The sequence below is a fragment of the Pseudophryne corroboree genome, chromosome 1 (assembly GCF_028390025.1).
Source record: "Pseudophryne corroboree isolate aPseCor3 chromosome 1, aPseCor3.hap2, whole genome shotgun sequence".
Classification (NCBI taxonomy): Eukaryota; Metazoa; Chordata; class Amphibia; order Anura; family Myobatrachidae; genus Pseudophryne; species Pseudophryne corroboree.
In genome coordinates, this window is record NC_086444.1 from 158,790,550 (window position 1) to 158,815,206 (window position 24,657).

The following is a 24,657-nucleotide window of genomic DNA, read 5'->3' on the forward strand; positions in this document are numbered from 1 at the left end:
TCTGGTAAAGCCTCCATTTCTCTTGTGAACTGAAGATTTTTATCATCAGATATTTGTGTTATTTTTGGTTTATTGCAGAAATAAATGCATTGAACATTGTACACTAGTTTAGATACATTTATTTTTTTCCATATGTATCATAATACCCTTTACATACTGGATCCAACATCACGGAATAGAACCTACGCCTCTATTTAAGGGAAGTGGCTGATCTATTTATATCTAATATGAGCCTTTTTTTGATAGGCCGTTGTCCCACTTGCCAGTAATTGTTGCCATTTTAGTAATTTTACATACAAAGCAGCAAATGCAGATAACCAGCCTAGTGGACGGTCACTCAAGGGGTGTAATTTTACTAATGCCCCCTACAGTACAGATACATACAGCCACTCATTACTGTGTAGATTTCTCAGTGCTTGTGCGCTTATGCATTTATATACAACATGTACAATTTGAATGGAATTGGATGCCACTAATAGCTGGATCTATACAAAATGATATAAATATATATCGTTATGTCAGGTTTCTTATATGCTCTTATGTATTAGTTTCTACAGAACAAAATAATGTCCCATCAGGTATTGTGTAAGTCTATCCCCAGGCGGGCGGCCTTATCAGTATTTCTGAGCAGACTTCTCTAACATGTGAATACAGTTCCAAGGCTCGGATTGTGGCCGGTCAAGATAACAAGATGTGCAAGTTCACAGCACATAGGGGGTAATTCTGAGTTGATCGCAGCAGGAATTTTGTTAGCAGTTGGGCAAAACCATGTGCACTGCAGGGGGGGCAGATATAACATGTGCAGAGAGAGTTAGATTTGGGTGTGGTGTGTTCAATCTGCAATCTAAATTGCAGTGTAAAAATAAAGCAGCCAGTATTTAACCTGCACAGAAACAAAATAACCCACCCAAATCTAACTCTCTCTGCACATGTTATATCTGCCTCCCCTGCAGTGCACATGGGCCCTCATTCCGAGTTGTTCGGTCGCAAGGCGAATTTAGCAGAGTTACACACGCTAAGCCGCCGCCTACTGGGAGTGAATCTTAGCTTCTTAAAATTGCGACCGATGTATTCGCAATATTGCGATTACTAACTACTTAGCAGTTTCAGAGTAGCTCCAGACTTACTCTGCCTGTGCGATCATTTCAGTGCTTGTCGTTCCTGGTTGACGTCACAAACACACCCAGCGTTCGCCCAGGCACTCCCACCGTTTCCCCGGCCACTCCTGCGTTTTTTCCGGAAACGGTAGCGTTTTCAGCCACACGCCCCTGAAACGCCGTGTTTCCGCCCAGTAACACCCATTTCCTGTCAATCACATTACGATCGCCGGAGCGAAGAAAAAGCCGTGAGTAAAATTACTTTCTTCATAGTAAAGTTACTTGGCGCAGTCGCAGTGCGAACATTGCGCATGCGTACTAAGCGGATTTTCACTGCGATGCGATGAAAAATACCGAGCGAACAACTCGGAATGAGGGCCATGGTTTTGCCCAACTGCTAACAAAATTCCTGCTGCAATCAACTCAGAATTACCCCCATAACCACTATACTGATTTATAAAATGAACTTATTCAGCATTCAGAATAAAAACAGGTTCTGAGAATTGCGCTAGGGAAGTCATACCTTGGCATTGAGCTATATTAATAAAGGGGCACTTTCAGATACAAATCTTTAATATACAATAGTGTTTCTCGGAAATTGGGGACAGCAGACAACTAAGCTACAATCACATTGTCTGTAACTTACATGTTTCGTTATTTTCCTCTGAGTTCTGCCGGACGGTTTTATTCCGTACAGTCTGCACCAGCCCAGTGACTGTCCCAGTGACTCTCCCGGAGACTACTCCAATCATTTTCTGGGCACTGTTCCCCAATTCAGCCAGCATCACATTTCCATCTGCACTCCTTTGGGAGCCCTCCTCTTCCCTCATCTTTGTTATTTGCAGTCTGTTATTAGTCTGTCTTCTTTTGTGGAAATAGTACTTTCCCGTAGTCTCCTCAATGAAACGTTCTCTGTAACTTCCACCTGTCCCTCCTGCAGGCACCTATTTATGCTGTGGAGCCTTCATTCAGTGAACTGTGTGTTCTCTACCTGCTGCAGTATTTGTACACACAAGATGACAGAGCAGGGTTGGCCTGTTGTTCAGGTCTCTCCTCCCTGTCCAGGTTTGCTCAGCACATAGTACACAGGTATGTCTGACTGTGTGTGTGACGGGTGTCCCCTGTAGGTATACCCTACCTAGCATACGCTGACTCATACATGGAGGTATTCATGCTATATAACGTTTTAAAGTTCATTTTAACTCTTTATAAAACGGTCAGTAAGACACATGGTTGGCCGAAGGCACACAAAGCAAAAGACACTACAGGAATCTTACCTTGATCTCAGCAAGTTTAAATATTTGCTTATATAAATTATGCCATTTACTGATTGAAATGAGAACTATCATATATTGTAGCTTTTACGTAGGTTGAAGCATAGTGGGCCTGATGCAGACGTTTGATAGATAGACAGTGTCTAGTTAGACAGTCAATAGATAGACACCATATGTTAGACAGACATTAGGTTGACAGGGTCAAAAGGTCGACAGGGCAAAAGGTCTTTCATACCGGAACTAATGCAGACATGTACATTAATAAGATGTTAACGCACATTTCCAATGTTTTAAGATCTGCATATGCGCAGAAGCTGTACTGGGAATGTACAGACCTGGGTCTGCAGTGTCGCTCACAGTGCCCCAAAAGTCACAGCACGATTGACATTTGGGGGGCGGCAGTGAACAGCTTTCCAGAAAAGGGGACATGTCGGCCCTGTTTTCTTGGTGTGCCCCATTCCAGTGGCTGAATCTTCAGATGAGGCTTTACTGGCACAGCAGCATGATGTCACCGGACATCTTGAGTAACCCGAGAGTACCGGATCACAGGAGCAGGCACTGGGTGTCTCTTAGCTTAAAACGCCTCCTGTGGCTTTTGCGCAATATTTCACAGCTGCTGCGTTCAAAGCCGCAGCGTATGTGTGAATAGCGTCTACCTCTGAATCAGCCCCAATGGGGGGTCATTCTGACCCGTTCGCACGCTGCAGTTTGTCACAGCGGTGCAAATGGGTCGGATCGGGACTGCGCATGCGCCGCGGCCGCCAGTGGAAAAAGTGATCGCAGCGGCCAGTGCCAGATTAAGGTCCAAATGGGCCTGGAGCTGAAATTTATGAAAGGCCTATTGTGTGCCCTGGCAGGAGGCATGACAATCGCTGCGGTGGGGGTGGTCTAAATAAGGGGTGTGGCCTGTACCATGGGTGTGGCTATCTCCATGGAGGTCATAGCTAGTGCCTACCTTCAACCACTTAATAGAGGAGCAGAGCAACAGACCCATACACACACATACATACGGTTGGCGATTCTCCATGATGCACAGGACAGCTACACAAATTCAAATGACATATAGGGGGTCATTCCGAGTTGTTCGCTCGTTATTTTTTTCTCGCAACGGAGCGATTAGTCGCTAATGCGCATGCGCAATGTCCGCAGTGCGACTGCGCCAAGTAAATTTGCTATGCAGTTAGGTATTTTACTCACGGCATTACGAGGTTTTTTCTTCGTTCTGGTGATCGTAGTGTGATTGACAGGAAGTGGGTGTTTCTGGGCGGAAACTGGCCGTTTTATGGGTGTGTGTGAAAAAACGCTACCGTTTCTGGGAAAAACGCAGGAGTGGCTGGAGAAACGGAGGAGTGTCTGGGCGAATGCTGGGTGTGTTTGTGACGTCAAACCAGGAACGAAACTGACTGAACTGATCGCAGATGCCGAGTAAGTGTGGAGCTACTCAGAAACTGCTAAGAAGTGTCTATTCGCAATTCTGCTAATCTTTCGTTCGCAATTTTGATAAGCTTAGATTCACTCCCAGTAGGCGGCGGCTTAGCGTGTGCAATGCTGCTAAAAGCAGCTTGCGAGCGAGCAACTCGGAATGACCCCCATACTTCTCCAAAATACCAAGATTTAAGCAATTAAGTTTTAATATAACAATTTCTTAACAGACCAGTTTAAAAGGAAAACATTTTTTAAAGCGTGTAATGCACGCGACTTTATGCTCACTTTCTGGAGAATCACCCCACTGGTTGTCGAAGTGGGAATTTGAAGTGGGGGTATGGAATAGTGAAGGTTGTAATTATGTGTGCGCCTCGCTGTGGAAAAGAGGGTGTGGCCACTCAAAAGGGGCATGTCCATAAGTTTAGTGTACCATACCATATACCCCTTATACACATTACGCACCACAATAGTAGGCCCCTTATATTATCTAGTACTGGTGCCCCTTAAACATTATATCACACAGAATGAACCTAAATTCACATTATGCCACACCGTACGAGCCAAAATTTCCACGGAATGAGCCAAAATTCACATTATGCCACACTGAATGAGCCAAAATTTCCACGGAATGAGCCAAAATTCACATTATGCCACACAGTATGAGCCAAAATTCCCACGGAATGAGCCAAAATTCACATTATGCCACACAGTATGAGCCAAAATTCCCACGGAATGAGCCAAAATTCACATTATGCCACACGGAATGAGCCAAAATTCACAAAATGCCACACAGTATGATCCAAAATTCAGGGACAGGGAGATTGATAGAGAGATGGACAGGGAGAGTGACAACAGGGACAGGGAGAGTGACAGCAGTGAAAGAGAGAGTGACAGAGGGACAGAGAGGGGGACAGGGACAGTGACAGAGGGACAGAGAGAGTGACAGCAGTGACAGGGAGAGGGACAGGGACAGTGACAGAGGGACAGAGAGAGTGACAGCAGTGACAGGGAGAGGGACAGGGACAGTGACAGAGGGACAGAGAGAGTGACAGCAGTGACAGGGAGAGTGACAGGGAGAATGACAGAGGGAAAGGGAGAATGACAGGAGGGACAGGGACAGTTACAGGAGGGACAGAGAGAGTGACAGCCGTGACAAAGATACTGACAGCAGTGACAGGGAGAGTGACAGAGGGACAGACAGAGTGACATCAGGGACAGAGTGACAGCAGTGACAGAGAAAGTGACAGAAGGACAGCGAGAGCGACAGCTGTGACAGAGAATGACCGCAGTGACAGAGAGAGTGACAGCAGTGACAGAGAGAGTGAAAGTGAGAGAGAGTGACAACGAAAGTGACAGCAGTGATAGAGTGACAGAGAGAGTGACAGTAGTGATAGAGAAAGTGACAGCAGTGACAGAGAAAGTGACAGAAGGACAAAAAGAGTGACAGGGAGAGTGACAGAGGGACAAAAAGCACGACAGAGGGACATAGGGAAGCAGGGTAACATTACCTAATGAGCAGCAGAGGTGCGGAGGGAATTGTGGTCGGCGGCGGTGCAGAGGCTGTAGTTGGCAGCGGTGAGGAGCCCATGGGTGGCGGCGGTGCGGAGAAGGCCATGGGCGGCAGCGTTGCAGAGGAGACTATGTGCGGCGGCAGTGTGGAGAGGAGGCCTTCGGTGTGGCTCTGGTGAGGTCCCTATGACCGCCATCATTTAATGGGAGGGCACAGTATTATTGGCTACTCCCTACCCCCATCACAGGGGCATGCTGCATCTCTCCCCCCTCCCCATGTCAGAAACAAAGGCATTTCTCTATTCTCTGCCCTCCCCCCACCTGTGCTACACAGAACACAGCACCCCTCCCCTCCGTGCACAAACAGTAGCACCCTCCTGTACTCTGCAGGCAGCTTCTACCCACCTCCAGAGCAGCGCAGCGTTCAGGCATCCACCGTCACTCCCTCCCTCTCTTCATCCCACCGTGTAGTGGCCACTATTACATATGAACAGCAGACGAGCGGCCTGCTCCGGTGCCAATCACCCCGCTCGGCTGACAGACAGGGATTGCAGGAAGCCGGCCGGGAATGGAAAGCAGCAGCGCTGCCCAGGCGGCGCCTGCACACATACCCGCGGCTGGCCGTAAGGACTCCGCCCCCCGCAGCTGCCAGCCCGCCAGCCCAGTACTCTCTCCCTCTGCACCACGCATGTTCGTAAATATCCCCCTAAGTCTGGGGGGAGGAGCTGATAGTAGTGGGGAGAATGTCCTCCCCCCACGTCACTGAACACAGTAGCGGCAGCATCACTGCACTAATAGGCTGGGGGGAGGAGACGCTCGGAGAAGGGAGAGCGGGTCCTCCTCGCGCTCCGGCCATGAGTTCGGGACTTAAATGTACAGACTGGGGCACTGTGTGGCGACGGGGGCTGTGCTGGTGACGGCATACAATGAGTCAGTATGACTCATTGTAATGCCGGCGTTTATGTGGCTTCACTGTGGCGGTCTGTGGGCCTATTTTCAGTGGGGGGCCTGGAGCTGCAGCTCCATCCGCCCCATTGTTAATCCGGCCCTGGCAGCGGCGATCGCAAGAAGACTGACAGGCAGGAGGCATTCCAGGGTGTCAACTGACCGTTTTCAAGGCGTGGTAAAGCAAACGCAGGGGTGTCCAGGTGTTTGGAGGGTGGATGTCTGACGCCAATTCCAGGACCTTCTTTGCTTGATCCGTCGCACAGGGTAAGTAAGTCTGACCCTGGTCTTCTTTTGCTCAAAACTTTTTTGGCATAACAGGGCTGCACAAGCGTTCGCAGCCTTGCTATGCAGAAAATCCCCCCTCATAGGGGGCGTCTAGTTGATCACATGGGTTGCAAAAAGTAGCTTTGTGCGATCATCTCGGAATGATCCCCCAATGTCCAGTTCAGCTATTGTAGAACTGCAAGCCCTGGTGTCTTCATGAATATTCCCATATGAAGAAATGAGCAGGACACAACAGTCGGCAGTGCTTAAAGCTAGCGATTGAGCATAATGTAATAGACATATATAAGAAAATTTGTCTCCACAACTGGAGTTTGTAGATTTCTTAATAATCTGTCTTTTTTCCATGATAAATAGCAACTAATTCCAATAGATATCTGCCATAGATAGTGCAGTGCCAGAGATGAATGGGTCTATTTACTAAGAAAAACATTTTTGGTATGGGGCACCTTTCCCTTTGCGCTCAAAATCCAAGGAAGAGAGAAAGAGGTCTGCCGTTGTTATTTCCTTATTTTATCCAACGCGTTTCAATCAGTTTACTGATCTTTTTCAAGGCATGCCTTGAAAAAGATCAGTAAACTGATTGAAACGCGTTGGATAAAAGGCATGCCTTGAAAAAGATCAGTAAACTGATTGAAACGCGTTGGATAAAAGGCATGCCTTGAAAAAGATCAGTAAACTGATTGAAACGCGTTGGATAAAAGAAGGAAATAACAACGGCAGACTGACCAGACGTGGACAAAGACGGGGTGTCCATTACAGGAGCTGACTCTTCCCCGGGGACTTTGAACATCTACACAGCTTTTTTAAGAGCACTTCTATTGTCCGATTTCTGGTAGGAAGCCACCTTCATAAAATCCTGGATTGTAACATCATTGAATGTCAAATATCCATTTGAGGAAATAATGGAACATTCTTATTTTTAATTTTTGTTATTAAATGCAATTTGTTTTTAAATATACTTATTGAATTTTATTTTTGGTGAGAAACAGTCTCCATGCATATGAGGTACATTGTGATGAACATATTGCACTAGATTGTTTTTCTCCTTTCTTTCCTATATGTATGTACTTTGAATGTTTCTTACATATAACACATGCAAGGTATCCTGCTGTGAAGATTTACACACAGAAATAGAGGAATCATCCTTTTAAGTTAAGTTGACCTCTTTCTCTCTTCCTTGGATTTTGAGCGCAAAGGGAAAGGTGCCTCATACCAAAAAAGTTTTTCTGAGTTCATTTGAGGGTGAGGGAACACCCTTTTTTGGGACACCATTCCATTCTTTGCTGCTTAAATGCGCAAATTGTGATAAGTGCAAAATTTGTTTTAGTACGTAGGGTCTATTTACTAACTCCAGCAAAAAAATTCAATTTCTCCCTATTTACCAAGCCCCCAGGCAGAAGTGCAGAGCGACAGTGGCGTAAGTTCGTCACAGTCGCCTGGAGGCAAGATATATATTGGTGCCCCCCTATTTCCTATATTAAGATAAATAGATGTATGTATGTATGTATGTATGTATGTATGTATGTGTGCGTGTATATATATATATATATATATATATATATGTATATATACATATATTTCTCTAACGTCCTTGAGGATGCTGGTACTCCGTAAGGACCATGGGGAATAGACGGGCTCCGCAGGAGATAGGGCACTTTAAGAAAGCTTTGGACTCTGGGTGTGCACTGGCTCCTCCTTTTATGCCCCTCCTCCAGACCTCAGCTTTACACTGTGCCCAGAGCAAGATGGGTGCACTGCAGAGAGCTCTCCTGAGTTCTCTGCCTAGAAGCATTTTAATTTTATTTTTTTTGCTGGCAACAGGCTCCCTGCATCGAGGGACTGAGGAGAGAGGGACAGACCTTCTTGTCTAAGATAGGCTCTGCTTCCTCGGCTACTGGACACCATTAGCTCCAGAGGGGGTGAACACAGGTTCTTACTGGGCGTCCACCCCCAGAGCCGCACCGCCGTTCTCATCACAGAGCCAGAAGAACCAAAGTCAGAAGACGTCAGGCGGCAGAAGCCTTCAGCTTCACTGAGGTAACGCACAGCACTGCAGCTGTGCGTCATTGCTCCCATACACCTCACATACTCCGGTCACTGTAAGGGTGCAGGGCGCAGGGGGGGGGGGGGAGCCCTGGGCAGCAATATAACACCTCTATTATGGCAAAAGACAATATACATGTACAGGTGGGCACTGTACATGTATATAAAAGAGCCCCCGCCATATTTTAGTAAGTTTGAGCGGGACAGAAGCCCGCCGCCGAGGGGGCGGGGCTTCTCCCTCAGCACTCACCAGCGCCATTTTCTCTCCACAGCACCGCTGAGAGGAAGCTCCCCGGACTCTTCCCTGCTTACACACGGTGAAGGGGTGTTTAAAAGAGAGGGGGGCACATAATTGGCGGATAACATATTATACAGCGCGGCTGGGGGAAAAACATTTTGTGTTGGTCTCCAGGGTTATTGCGCTGGGGTGTGTGCTGGCATACTCTCTCTCTGTCTCTCCAAAGGGCCTTGATGGGGATACTGTCTTCAGAAAAGAGGTTCCCTGTGTGTGTGTGAAGTGTGTCGGTACGCGTGTGTCGACATGTTTGATGAGGAAGGCTCGCTTAATGTGGAGGGGGAGTGCTTGAATGTCATGTCGCCGTCGGCAACACAGACACCGGAATGGGTGGATATGCTGAATGTCTTGAATGCAAATGTCAATCTATTGCATAAAAGGTTAGACAAGGCTGAAGCTAGGGATCAGTCAGGTAGCCAGTCCATGCCCGTCCCTGTGGCGCCAGGAGGCCCTTCGGGGTCTCAGAAGCGCACCATATCCCAGATCGATGACACAGATACCAACATGGATACTGACTCTAGTGTCGACTATGAAGATGCAAAATTACAGCCGAGGGTGGCAAAAGGTATTCGGCACATGATTATTGCCATTAAAGAGGTTTTGCATATTACTGAGGAACCCCCCTGTCCCTGACACGATGGTACACATGTATAAAGGGAAAAAGCCTGAAGTCACCTTTCCGTCCTCATTTGAACTGAGTGAATTGTGCGAAAAGGCTTGGGAATCTCCGGATAGGAGACCACAAGTTCCCAAAAGGATTCTTATGGCGTATCCTTTTCCACAAACGGATAGGATACGATGGGAATCTTCGCCTAAAGTAGACAAGGCGCTGACACGCTTGTCCAAAAAGGTGGCACTGCCTTCTCAGGATACGGCTTCCCTCAAGGATCCTGCTGATCGCAGGCAGGAAATTACCATGAAGCACATATACACTCATTCAGGTACTATTGTGAGACCGGCTATGGCATCGGCCTGGGTTTGTAGTGCGGTTGTGGCATGGGCAGATTCCTTATCTATGGAGATTGACACCTTAGATAGGGATGCCATTCAAATGAACATAAAGCATATCAGAGATGCTGCCTTGTATAAGAGAGATGCTCAGAGAGACATTTGTTTATTAAGCTCCAGAATAAATGCTATGTCTATTTCTGCTAGGCGGCTCTTGTGGACCCGACAGTGGACGGGAGACGCCGATTCAAAGCGGCATATGGAGTCCTTGCCTTACAAAGGAGAGGAGTTGTTTGGAGACGGCCTCTCGGACCTTGTCTCTACTGCTACGGCTGGTAAGTCGAATTTCTTACCTTATGTCCCCCCGCAGCATACAAAAAAGGCACCTCATTATCAAATGCAGTCCTTTCGTTCCAATAAAAACAAAAAGGTACGGGGATCGTCCTTTGTTGCCAGCAGGAAAGGCAGGGGAAAGAAGCTGCACACAGCTAGTTTCCAAGAGCAGAAGTCCTCCCCTGCGTCTGCAAAGTCCACCGCATGACGCTGGGGCTTCCCAGGGGGAGGCAGATCTAGTGGGGGCTCGTCTTCGGTTTTTCAGCCACGTCTGGGTTCACTTGCAGGTGGATCCCTGGGCATTAGAGATTGTTTCTCAAGGATACAGGCTGGAATTCGAAGACTTGCCTCGCTGGTTTTTCAAGTCGTCTCTGCCGGCTTCCCCGTCAGAGAGGGAGCTAGTGTTGGCAGCAATCCAAAAATTGTATATTCAACAGGTGATTGTCACAGTTCCTCATCTCCAGCAAGGAGAGGGATATTACTCAACCCTATTTGTGGTCCCGAAACCGGACGCTTCGGTCGGACCCATTTTAAACCTAAAATCCCTGAACCTGTACTTGAAGAGGTTCAAGTTCAAAATGGAATCACTCAGGGCAGTCATCGCCAGCCTGGAGGGGGGGGGGGATTGGATGGTGTCCCTGGACATAAAGGATGCTTACCTTCATGTTCCGGTATTCCCCCCTCATCAGGCATTCCTGAGATTTGCAGTGCAGGACTGTCACTACCAATTTCAGACGTTGCTGTTTGGGCTGTCCATGGCCCCGAGAATTTTCACCAAGGTAATGGCGGAAATGATGGTGCTCCTGCGCAGGCAGGGGGTCACAATTATCCCATACTTGGACGATCTCCTCATAAAGGTGAGATCTCGGGAGAAGTTGCTGGACAGCGTGTCTCTGTCCATGAAGACGTTGCAGTTACAAGGCTGGATTCTCAATATACCGAAGTCCCAGCTAGTCCCTACAACGCGTCTAACTTTTTTGGGCCTGATTCTAGACACAGACCAGAAAAAGGTTTTTCTTCTGGTCGAAAAGGTTCAGGAGCTCATAGCCCTGGTCAGGAACCTATTAAAACCAAAACAGGTTTCAGTGCATCATTGCAAGCGTGTCCTGGGGAAGATGGTGGCTTCATACGAGGCCATCCCTTTCGGCAGGTTCCATGCGAGGACTTTTCAATGGGACCTCTTGGACAAGTGGTCCGGGTCCCATTTACAAATGCATCGAAGGATCACCCTGTCTCCCAGGACCAGGGTATCTCTCCTGTGGTGGCTGCACAGTGCTCACCTACTAGAGGGTCGCAGGGTCGGCATTCAGGACTGGGTTCTGGTGACCACGGATGCAAGCCTCCGAGGCTGGGGAGCAGTCACACTGGGAAGAAATTTCCAAGGTCTCTGGTCAAATCTAGAGACTTGTCTCCACATCAACGTCCTGGAGTTGAGGGCCATATACAACGCCCTGCGTCAAGCGGAGGAATTGCTTCGGGAAAAACCGGTTCTGATTCAGTCAATGTCACGGCAGTGGCTCATATAAACCGCCAAGGCGGAACGAGGAGCAGAGTGGCCATGGCAGAAGCGACCAGGATTCTACGCTGGGCGGAAGGCCATGTAAGCGCGCTATCAGCAGTGTTCATCCCGGGGGTGGACACCTGGGAGGCGGACTTCCTCAGCAGGCACGACCTGCATCCGGGAGAGTGGGGACTTCATCAAGAAGTCTTCGCACAGATCACGGGTCGGTGGGGACTGCCTCAAATAGACATGATGGCCTCCCATCTCAACAAAAAGCTAAAGCGGTATTGCGCCAGGTCAAGGGACCCTCAGGCGGTAGCGGTAGGCGCTCTGGTGACACCTTGGGTGTTCAGATCGGTCTATGTGTTTCCTCCTCTTCCTCTCATACCCAAAGTGTTGAGAATAATAAGAATAAGCAGGGTCAGAACAATCCTCATTGTTCCAGATTGGCCACGGAGGACTTGGTATCTGGAGCTGCAAGAGTTGCTCACAGAAGATCCGTGGCCTCTTCCTCTAAGGCAGGACCTGCTGCGGCAGGGGGCCCTGTCTGTTCCAAGACTTACCGCGGCTGCGTTTGACGGCATGGCGGTTGAATGCCGGATCCTAGCGGAAAAAGGGATTCCGGAGGTCATTCCTACCCTGATCAAGGCTAGGAAAGACGTGACGTTAAAACATTATCATCGTATATGGCGAAAATATGTTTCTTGGTGTGAGGCCAGAGCTGCTCCTACGGAGGAGTTCCATTTGGGCCGTCTACTTCACTTCCTTCAAACAGGAGTGACTTTGGGCCTAAAATTAGGGTCCATAAAGGTCCAAATTTCGGCCTTATCCATTTTCTTTCAAAGAGAATTAGCCTCTCTTCCTGAAGGACAGACTTTTGTGAAGGGTGTGCTGCATATTCAGCCTCCCTTTGTGCCTCCGGTGGCGCCTTGGGATCTTAACGTGGTGTTACGTTTCCTCAAGTCACCTTGGTTTCAACCACTCAAAACTGTGGAGTTGAAATACCTCATGTGGAAAGTGGTCATGTTGTTGGCATTGGCTTCGGCAAGACGTGTTTCAGAATTGGCGGCTTTATCACATAAAAGCCCATACTTGGTTTTTCACGTGGATAGGGCAGAGTTGAGGACTCGTCCTCACTTTCTGCCAAAAGTGGTCTCATCTTTTCATGTGAACCAACCTATTGTCGTGCCTGTGGCTACACAGGACTTGGAGGATTCCGAGTCCCTGGATGTGGTCAGGGCTTTGAAGATTTATGTGACCAGAACGGCTAGAATCAGGAAGACTGAAGCTCTGTTTGTTCTGTATGCGGTCAACAAGGTTGGCGCTCCTGCTTCAAAGCAGACTAGTGCTCGCTGGATCTGTAATACGATTCAGCAGGCGCATTCTACGGCAGGTTTGCCATTGCCTAAATCGGTTAAGGCCCATTCCACTAGGAAAGTGGGCTCTTCTTGGGCAGGTGCCCGAGGGGTCTCGGCATTGCAATTGTGCCGAGCTGCTACTTGGTCGGGTTCAAACACCTTTGCAAAGTTCTACAAGTTTGATACCCTGGCTGAGGAGGACCTCATGTTTGCTCAATCGGTGCTGCAGAGTCATCCGCACTCTCCCGCCCGTTTGGGAGCTTTGGTATAATCTCCATGGTCCTTACGGAGTCCCAGCATCCTCAAGGACGTTAGAGAAAATAAGATTTTACTTACCGGTAAATCTATTTCTCGTAGTCCGTAGAGGATGCTGGGCGCCCGTCCCAAGTGCGGACTTCTTCTGCAAGACTTGTATATTGTTGTTGCTTACATAAGGGTTATGTTATAGTTTATCGGTTTAACCGAGGCTATGTTGTTGTTCATACTGTTGACTGGGTAGTGTATCACAAGTTATACGGTGTGATTGGTGTGGCTGGTATGGATCTCGCCCTTAGATTTACAAAAATCCTTCCTCATACTGTCCATCTCCTCTGGGCACAGTTTCTCTAACTGAGGTCTGGAGGAGGGGCATAGAGGGAGGAGCCAGTGCACACCAAGAGTCCAAAGCTTTCTTAAAGTGCCCTATCTCCTGCGGAGCCCGTCTATTCCCCATGGTCCTTACGGAGTCCCAGCATCCTCTACGGACTACGAGAAATAGATTTACCGGTAAGTAAAATCTTATTATATACAGGTTGAGTATCCCTTATCCAAAATGCTTGGGATCAGAGGTATTTTGGATATGGGATTTTTGGAATGATTGCATACCATAATGAGATATCATGGCGATGGGACCTAAATCTAAGCACAGAATGCATTTATGTTTCATATACTCCTTATACACACAGCCTGAAGGTAATTTAATACAATATTTTTAATAACTCTGTGTATTAAACAAAGTTTGTGTACATTGAGCCATCAAAAAACAAAAGTTTCACTATCTCACTCTCACTCAAAAAATTCCATGTGTGTGTGTGTGTGTGTGGGTGTGTGTGTGTGTGTGTGTGTGTGTGTGTATGTGTGTGTGTGTATGTGTGTAGTGTTCTGAAAAAAAATATTATATACTGTATTTATACATTTAATTGTCTTTTATTTTAAATCACACATTTCTTAGCAGTCATACCCAGGATTAGAACCCATGACCTGTTACACTAACAGCAGACACTTTACTGATAGGTTTATTTGCTGTAGAGGAAGCATGAGAATTCTAACTATATGAAGTTACGTGTAATTGTCAGAGAAGTATCTTCAGTAGTTAAAATTCTCATATTTCCTATACAGGAGCAAACAGCTTCATCAGTAAGGTGTCTGCTTCCCAGAGCCGGCCATAGGCATAGGCAAACTAGGCAATTGCCTAGGGCATTTGATATGCCTAGGGGCATCATCAGCTTCTGCTGATTAAAATGATATGCAGCATGCCTAAATTCTGTATGTAGCATTTCATATGCAGATACAGCCACAGTCTCACACAGTATATTGGCATGCTGCATATCAGTTTAATCAGCAGAAGCTGCTTGTGCATCCTAGCCACATAGCAATGCAAATAAGATGCATTTTCATTAAAAAAAAGTGCCCGACGTTAGCATTGATGCAAGATTTGTGAGGACACATCTGTATCCAAGCAGAGGCAGAGGTCACAGTGTTAGTGGAAGTGTGAGTGCTGTGTGCATGTGAGTGGGTTGGTTGTGCAGTAGTGTTCAGAATATGTGTAAGGAGCATTATGTGTGTCATGTAAAAATGCATTAATAATGTGCAACATATGTGTAAAGGGCCACTATGTGTGTCATTATGTGTATAAGGGCATTAATAATGTGCGGCATATGTGTAACAGGGTACTACTGTATGTGTGTAATTATGTGTATAGGTGCACTAATAATGTGCAGCAAATGTGTAGGGGGCACTATGTGTGTCATTATGTGTATAAGGGTATTAATAATGTGCGGCATATGTGTAAGGGACATTATGTGTAAAAGGGCATTAATAAAGGTTGTCATAATGTGTAAGGTGCATTATGTTTATAAGGACATTAATGTGTCTCATTTGTGTAAGGGGCATTACTGTGTGGAATTGTGTATTAATGCATTACTAATGTGTGGCATTATGTGTATAAGGTGCTCTACTATGTGGCGTTGCAAATAGAAAGGGCACTACTGTGTCGTCTAATGTGAATAAAGAGCAATAAGGTGTGGTGTAATGTGAATAAGGAGCAATTCAGTGTGATGTAATGTGAATAAGGGGCTCTACTGTGAGGAGTAATGTTTATAAGGTAAAGTGATACTACTGTGGGATGTAATATGAATTATGGACACTATCGCAAGATAAAATGTGAATAAAGTTGCAGTACTGTGTGGCGTAATTGGAATTGGGGTTACTATTGTGTGGCCATGCCCCTTCCCAGCAAGAAGATGCCCCTTTTTGGGCTGTGCGTCAAATGTGCGAACTGTTCCTATTTAAAATATAGGGGGTACAAGGACTGCTATGGGTGAGGGGTGATGGTGCTGGGAAAGAGGTGCAAGGTCAGAGGCAGAACCAGCGGTGGTGCTAGGTGGCACCAGCCAACATCTTGCCTAGGGCATCATATTGGTTAGGGCCGGCTTTGCTGCTTCCAGTGTAATAGGTTGTGGTTTCTAATCCTGGATGTGATACTTGTAAAATATGTATCTACAGTATAATAAAACAGGGTGTGATTTGTAGTGTGCAGGGACCAGTGAGGAAGTCGGCCACTGAAAAGACAGCGACAGCTATCAATTCACTTAATTCAATGGTGTCACAGAATGGGAGGAGAGGTGCCCCCCTTCAGAGCAGGAGCCCGGCGGCAGATGACTCCGTTGCCTCCCAGAGTTCTGCAGAGAGAGGTAAGGGCATGTATAAAGGGGGACTGGGACTGCAGTCGTGGCATAACCAAGCCCGCATCAGTCAGCATTGCCATGCAGGCTGATAGCCCTACCCACAGAATCCAATGGCCATTTTTGCTTATTTAATGTATATTAAAATCTGCACCTGTTTGATTGAGACAGGGCTCCAGGTGCAGTGCACATAAGTGTGACATTGTGGTAAGTCCTATACTTACTGCTACCAGCCAGTCTCACTGGGGAGCAGCACATTGGAACATTGCCCAGCTGCGCCGGCTACATAGCCTTCAAAAATGTTTTCTATTTCCATGAAAAAAGACTATTCTGGGCTATACAATAACAGGCACCTAGAAGTATTAGGGAAGCAATGGCTAGAGTGAAAATGTCACTGGTACTTTTCTAGATTTTCTTTCATGGAGTCAAATAAGACCGTAACCTCCCATCTCTAACATCTAGGCCAGATGTGGACCCTATGCTGCGCCTGCCAGGTAAGAACATGGAATTTGAGGCCACGGTCACACTCTCACTCAAACTCATTACCTGTTCCCACTCATGGTTGCAGAACTTTTGAAGGGCTGCACCAACTCTTTAAAGTGACCTTCCTCACATGAGACTTTCTCCTTTACACATTTTCTAAAATCTGACTGCTGCATGCATTTTACATTTCCGAACAGTCTACGTAACCGCCATACATTGTTCTTCCCAATTACAACCTCTGTGCACAGTTCACATAGAATTCACAGGTGCCCTCTATCTACACACAGGAAAATGTAGTCACCATCCCGCCAGTTGGGATCCTGGCCGCCAGAATGCTGGCAGGGGCCGAGGGCTATTCCCTCTAATGGGAGTCCACGACACTCATAGATTGGGAACAGAAACTGTGGCAAGTGCAGCAAACTCGCAAGGGGCTTCGTTGTGCCCGCCCCCCCCTGCCGGCATTCTTGCGGCCGGGATTCCGGCGTCGGAATGCTGACCACCGCCACAGGCGACCACACCCAACCCCACACAGGCAACCTTCTGACCCCTGGCCAGCATTGCTGGACTGAACCATATACCCCATCAAGCACTTTCTACCTCTGCATGGCTGGACTAATATGCAATGTGGCCCTTCTCCTCATGTATTAAACGTGGTGGAGTTAGATTATCGACGGTCATGATGTCAACAATCTCTATGGACACACTAAAAATGCTGTTTCAATGTAGTTAACCACATTTTAAAGGAAGTGGCGTTATAAGTTTAAACATACTGCCTTATCAATAACAATTGTAATAAAACTCCTGCAATCTTATAGACCAGTGGTTTTCAACCTTTTGTTACTCGCGGCACACCGAACAATATTTTAAAATTGCCAAGGCACACCATCAGTTCCCCACAGGAAAAAAAACAAAACACACACATTGGCCCTCACAGTAAAAAAAATCCACACATACATTGGCCTACACAGAAAAAACAATCACATTGCTCCCCACATAAATCCTATTGCTCCCCACATGAATTATTCACATTGTTCCCCCCCATAAATCCATAATTTTTTATTCTCCCCACATAAATCCTATTGTTCCCCACAGGAGAAATAAAATAAAAAATATCAGCTGTCCTCCTCCCTGTCCCTCAGTGGCGGGGGTTGTTCATAATGGAGTTCTGCGAATACTGAGCAGCAAGCGAGCGGGCAGGTGTGGATGTGGGTTGGCAAGGAAAGCTGTGTATGCAGGCGGGAACTGGAAGATGTGTATGCAGGTAGGTGGGCTGGCTGGGTGGTGAGACGCGGTGGCCGTGACCTATATCATCACACTGTTTTCAAGGCAAAGGTCACGGCTGGAGCACAACTGATCCTCTAAGAAGAGCCTGGGCCAACAGTTCACTCTGAAGGTGCAGGAAGCTGCTCTGGCTCAGCGGCACATCTTGCAACTGGTCGCGGCACACTAGTGTGCCACGGCACACTGGTTGAAAAAGCCTGTTATAGACTGTAAGAGGTCAATCCAATTGACCACAATGTATTCACGGGAGTGAGCAACAACTGCACGTTACAGCAGTCTGAACTCACACAAAACTGCTCACAGCCCCAAAGGGCTGCCAGCAAAGATGTGCAAATTCGGGCTGAGAGCGGCCGCTAGGGGTGCGAGATGCGGTGTCGTTACCGGTGTATCAGCACCTCTGCAACTCACACCCTTCACGGGTAATTGGATTGGCCCCTGAACTTGAGAGTAAGGCCCTCTTATCTCTCTATGTCTGTCTGTTAATAAGCAGTCTGGTTTTATTACTGAACACCCTGCACCCATTATAGATGGGTTTCTTACGTAATCCTGGTTGATGGAATGCCGGCATTCACATGACGGACACTGTCATCACCAGATTGTAGATCCCGACGTCAGAAGGGGTAAGTATTCCCCCCCCCCCTAACCATCCGGGGATGGCGACTAGGGCTACCCCCCCACCCCAAGTGTCAAACGCAGGATTTGCATTGGGGGGTTTCCAGAACTGGGTGGAGCCAAGCACAGGGGTGGTGACCTAGTATAAGCTGGGTCCGTAAAACTAGTGTGTCTGTGTATGTATGTGTATATATATACCCCCACACACATATACATAACACTGTATATACACACATATATATAATATATATATATATATATATATATATAAAAATAGGGGGGAGATTATTGCGCCACTTGTGTACAACACCAATAAACTAAGAACCACGTGTAGTTGAAATAAATGACACTCCCTAAGGGTTAATACAGGGCGTCAGCTGTCCCCCAAAACACAGGGATGGTGGTTCCCTGAAGCAACGGAAAAAACACACACAGGGGGGTGGGGGATATAGCGACCAACGGTGTCTTAAATTAATTCAATAAAAGTGGATCTAAAAGTATATAAAAACTGACCAAATCAGATAAATCTGAAAAATGGGAATTTATTTATACATTAAAACAGACAATGATTACACAACTAAACTAAAAATTATTAAAATTTGAACAGCAAATCTTCTTAAAAAATGGGATAAAAACAATAGACACAATGCAATATAATACCAGTTAAAATGTATGTTAAAATATGTAAAACAATTTTAACTTAACTTGGTATGAGGTCACTGCCAGGTAGCCCAACGCGTTTCGTCATTCAGACTTCATATATATACACATAGCATATTAAACATGAATATATATATATATATATATATATATATATATATATAGACAATCAGACAATACAGTACACACATATATATATACACAAGTATATATATCATATGTGTGTGTGTGTGTTTATGTGTGTGTATATATGTAAGCACATGGATATATATGTACTATAATTAAAATGAAGTAAACTTTTATTGAGCACTTACAAGTGCCACCAGGAAGATAGCAGGCTGCAGAGGCTGCTAGACAGCCATTAATAATACTCGGCTCGCAAAATGCAGCAAAAAATAAAAACATTTTTTTTAACTTTTGTTTTTGGTGGTGGGGGGTGTTTCTGGGTGCTCGGACACCCCCCCCCCCCCCCCCCCCCCGTGTGCGTCACTGCCCCACCCTAGTACTAACTAACCCTAACCCTCCCCAAAGTACCAAATCCTAACTATGACCTTCCATTGCCGTTCTGTGCAGAATGTTGACATTACACATGTTCACATGTCGACATTGTCACTACATACCGTAAATAGAATATGCTGGTGCTATATGAATAAATGCTAATAATGTTTACAGGCTGATTAATCACCGCTTTGTTTTTAAAACAGGGATGGGGAACCTTCGGCCCTCCAGATGTTGTTGAACTACACATACCAGCATGCCTTGCTACAGTTTTGCTATTTGGCCATGCTAAAACTGTTGTAGGGCATGCTGGGATGTGTAGTTCAACAACAGCAGGAGGGCCGAAGGTTCCCCATCCCTGGTTTAAAAGTTGTGACTTTCGTTAGGCGAAGATATCTCTGAAATATTTCTGTTAAGGGTCCAGCTACTGCATCAGACAAGAACTGCAATAAACAAATAATAAACGGATACTTATATGAGGAAGTAGGTCAAATGAGAGTGCTGTCAATCAAGCTAAAATAATTCCAGTAGATAACTTTAAAATGCATCAAGAAGTTAAATATTTTAAATACATATAAAGAAAAAAACTAATTTCAAACCACATGACTGTGCTACGCCCAGAAGGTAGTTTTATCCTCATACCACAGTAATCTCTTAGGAGGAAACGTAAGTACATTTTAACTGGGGCTCATCCTTGGCTTATATCTTAAAACTGTGGAGGACTAGCCCCACTAATCCTCTACAGCAGCGGGGTACAGAAAAAAACCCGAGGATCTCACTGTTCCTGATGACTGGTGGAGAGTGCGGGAAGTGACTTTGCACTCTCGTCTGCTTAATGCAATTTTGGAAAGGTAGATTAATGCCGATCCAAAGACCACAAAGAGGGTAATGGTCATCAGCAGGGACCTTTGCAGTGTGAGAAAAATTGTTCCCCAACTGTTCCTAGCGCCAAACAATGTAGGGTCCTTCCAAAATAGACACTACTAGACTAAGAAAGGCTGGCAGCATTATAACAGTGGAAACCAGCAGCATAGAGACGCCCTGTAATACTGACAACAAGCCGTAACCTGTTCTGTATGGGACTTAGGGGCTGATTCAGAGCTGGCAGCAGTGCACCTGCGCGACCTTACACATTGCAGCAATGCGGCCGCAATGTGATTGACAGCAGTGGTTGTTCGCTGGGTGGCAACGCGGCGCTGGGGGGACATGGTGGACCGAATGGGAGCAGGTGGAGCATTTTTTTGGGCGGCTGCGTGACATCACACACAGACGCTCAGATTTAAAAAATGTCGGGTAGACCGCCTGACAGTGCAGCCAGGGGTCAACCTTAATCCGATGCGTCCGGGAGGCGGGCCCGTCACACATGCTGGACGGTAATGCCCTGTGCTGGGCGGCCCCCAGCATGTGAGGAGATGGACGCAGATCTGGCTGCATATGCAGCGATCTGCGTCCATCTCTGAATAAGGTCCATAGGCCTGAAAAAAAGCACCAGGGCTCTTCCCAGACTCTCCTGGTGACTGGGGTGATGCATGTGGGGTGATAATCTTCAAATACACATATATTTTTTATTTGATGGAGCAGAGCCTGGTGTACTTAAACGGATTTGGTCTTCTGGCACTTTTAAATGTTTAGGTGCTCTTACCTGAAGAGTCTTACAGAATACTGGGTGCCAGCTGGTGACAGCACAAGAGGGAGGAGATGTACTAACTAAGCCTTAAAAAGTGAAAAGGTGGAGAGTGATAAAGCACCAGCCAATCAGCTTCTAACTGTCATGTTACAGGCTGTTTGAAAAATGCCAGTTGGGAGCTGGTTGGCTGGTTCTTTATCACCCTCCACTCTATCACTTTTCAAGGCTTAGTACATCTGGCCCTGAAGGAGAAGCATTAGGGTGAGTACTAACGCTGTATAGAGTGACTAGCTTGTATTCTGGGCCTCTATAGTTACTAATGCCAGCACTCACTATTCTGACTGTCAAAAACATGACAGATCCCAATAAGTATTTTAACTCTACCCCTAACCACCCTCCCCGCAGCCTAACCCTAACCCCAGTACTTACTGTCAGGATTCTGACTGCCAGGATCCTGACCACATCCCCCTCTATAACATGGTGTCAACTGTGGATAATCTATACTCTGGTACTATATTATTACAGGTCAACTCTAACACTGAACTAGTTATTCACATGAGTCTGGCCATGGTGTGCTGTACAAGCCCTCAATAACTGTGTCAATAAAATGGCCTTAGGCAAAATAAGTAATTGGCCTTAGGGTGGGCTGCAGTGGGTGGCATTTGTGTACTACAAAATAAATATTCTGATACTCAGTATGCATTCTGACGGAATATGTTGATTTATAATGTGACTAATGTTGTGTACACACTGGACGATATATTGACCGGTCAATTGAACGGCCGAGATATCGTTTACTGATCGGCCGGTGTGTACAAACGATATATCTGTGAACAACATATCGGCCTTCCTTCACAGCTGATGGGCAATATATCTGCAGCTATATCGGGCTGCAGAGGCCGACGGTGACCGACAGCTCACCTGGGCGGGCGCATGTAAATTCCTGCCCAGTTGTGACGTCCGGCATGACACATCAGGCCGATGATCGGTAAGTGTGTGTGCAGTTACCGATCGTCAGATAGGTCGGGGGGCTGGCCTGTCAGCCGATCCATTGGCCTAGTGCAGTGTTTTTCAACCACTGAGCTGTGGCACTCTAGTGTGCCCTGAGCAGTCTCCAGGTGTGCCGCCATAGAAGCACAGCCAGGCCCGTCAGTGTTTTGCTGCTACTGAGGCCCTAGAACGATCAATACTGGTGGGTTTAGTGGTTGCAGAGCCAGTTCTAATTTTGGCCCGGGCAGTGTTGGGCTCTTCTGGCTTTCTCAGATGTGTCTCAGGCGTTACCTATGGAGAAGCTGCGACATGACATCCTAGGACACGCAACTGCACCATGCATCACCACTATATTTGAATGTGCCTTGACAATATTTAAATCTTGTTCAGTGTGCCGCGAGTCGTAAAAGGTTGAAAATCTCTGCTATAAGGTTTTAAATCCTTGTATACAGTAAACTACAAATATTTTAAAATCCTACACCAGGCACAAGTAGTCATTCAGATGCATTGGGTATGGCTGACCGGTGGCCAGGATCCTGGTGGTCAGCATACCAATGTCGGGATCCCGGCCGGCAGAGGCGAGTGAAACGAAGCCCCTTGCAGGCTCGCAGCGTTCTCCATGCTGCATGCTCGGTGACTTGCTGCGCTCGCCACAGGTTCTATTCCCACTCTATGGGTGTCATGGACACCAACTAGTGGGAATAGTTCTCGGCCCCCTGCCGGCATTCTGGTGGCCGGGATCTTGGTGGTGATATGCTGACCGCCGGGATGGTGACTACATTCCATTTAGATGACTATGTGGGAGTTTATCATTATTATCCTATTTGTATGTAAAAAGTGTTGAAAGGGGAGAGCGCTGCTGCGCAGATTCCATACTGTTCCTTCAGGGAGGCTTCACTCCGTGTACCAAGATGGCCGCCGACCTAAATACTGCAATATAAGTGCGGCGCCATCTTGTCAATGTCTTAGTGTGTCCCCAGCTTAACGCTCGAATAAAAAGCTAAACCAGTGTCCTGTCTGCACAGCTTGTTTATGTAGCTATCCTGCTATTCAATGACCATACTGTAATCCTAGTGTTAAAGTGAACATGTCTGTGGTCTAGCAGCTCATTTCCATGGATGTGTTAGATGTGGGAAAATTAATATCCGTGCTTTCCGTCAGGTTAACAGCAACTCTGGTCAAACAAAGTTAATCAGCGTTTGCCAACTTTATTTATATATTATACATTCCACACCCTGACTCACCAACTTTAAACTCGCTGACTTTTGTGGTTTACTGTAATAATAGTAGTATTGAGTAATGGGATTTAATGGGTTAATACAATTTAGATTGATTAACCAGGTTGGTTGGTATAGCTGCTGCCCATTTGTACCATATTAGTGAATCCTGCTTCCGTACAGTACACAGTTTAATGGGGCGATACCATGTTCTGATGGCAACAAGCGGCGTGGACTGCTGGAAAAGTGGCATACCAACAAGTAAAATGCTTGGACAGTTCAGGGTATTTTTTTGGTCGAATTGGGGCAACTGGCATGGAGTTATTAATTAGAAAATTGTAAAAATTGTGTAGTGAATGCTGTAGAAAACAAAGTAGATTAGTACACCGTTACTAAGGCAATCACAGCAACTTATTTTCATTATTGAACAATTTTCTTTGCTTCCATAAGTAACTTTCTGAGAAATTTTCATTATAGAAAGGTAATTTGAAAATGGATTTAGCCCAAGTCTCATTTATCACCTGCGCATTTCTGAATACTTTTTATATGGGTGAACATTCTCAAATATGGAGTTAGATCTATATTAAAAAAAAAAAGATAGCATTAATAATTGCACATTCACAACCATGAAAAATCATTTGTGTTTAACAATGCTACAGCCAAGATGACAAGAGAGTAAATGTTAATACATGGAGAGGCTCCAGCTGTAGCTACGTTTTAACGGGCTTAAAATGTTGATATACAGTATTACTATTTCCAGTTTAACGGATGATTTTTTTTAATCCAAAAATCTCTCAGAAATAGTACAAAAAAAATATGAGTGAATTAGGCGAAGAGCATTAAGTTAACCTTATCCAAAATGATTTTAGTGAAAAAAGTTAAAACTTCAAAGCATCGGTCGGGAACATCGGTGACATTGCGACATTACTTTCTGCACCCCAAACAGCTGCCAGGTACACGGAGGGGAGGAGGCGTGGGCTTGCTTTACACTTCCTCAGCGGCAGCTATTGTCTGCAGCCGCTGGGTAGGGGGTCCTGCCATGCTGACCAATGATCAGCAGCACTCAACACTAAGGGGAGGGTGCTTCTGAGAGCAGCAGCGGAGGGAAGTTTCCCTTCCCTGATGCTGCTAACACTGTTTATCTAACTGGTTGCATCCTGTGCGACCAGTTAGATAAACACCTAGTATGACAACTAGGCAGTGAGCTTGTGGGGTAGGGTTGCTTGTTGAATCATCAACAAGCAATGAGAGAAATCAGCTGAAAACTATTATTGGTCGATGGAAATATAATTAATTCTGTTTTTGAGAAGATGAAATGGCAGAGAGGCATT

General features: G+C 46.2%; 1 protein-coding gene across 3 annotated transcripts in view; it reads right to left on the bottom strand.

Annotated features, from left to right (window-relative positions):
- ANKDD1B (ankyrin repeat and death domain containing 1B) overlaps positions 1-5,996 on the bottom strand; it is a 200,147-nt gene extending 194,151 nt beyond the window's left edge. The window contains exon 1 of one of the 3 annotated variants that reach the window (XM_063963796.1): positions 5,711-5,996. Coding sequence is in view for 1 of the 3 variants with exons in the window: in XM_063963794.1 (XP_063819864.1) it covers positions 1,744-1,927 (184 nt within the window). In the remaining 2 variants the exon portion in view is untranslated. Of the gene's footprint in view, positions 1-1,743; positions 2,071-5,304; positions 5,595-5,710 lie in introns of those variants that run through there. The other 2 variants (XM_063963802.1, XM_063963794.1) reach the window with 2 other exon arrangements.
- Between the last annotated feature and the right edge of the window lie 18,661 nt (positions 5,997-24,657).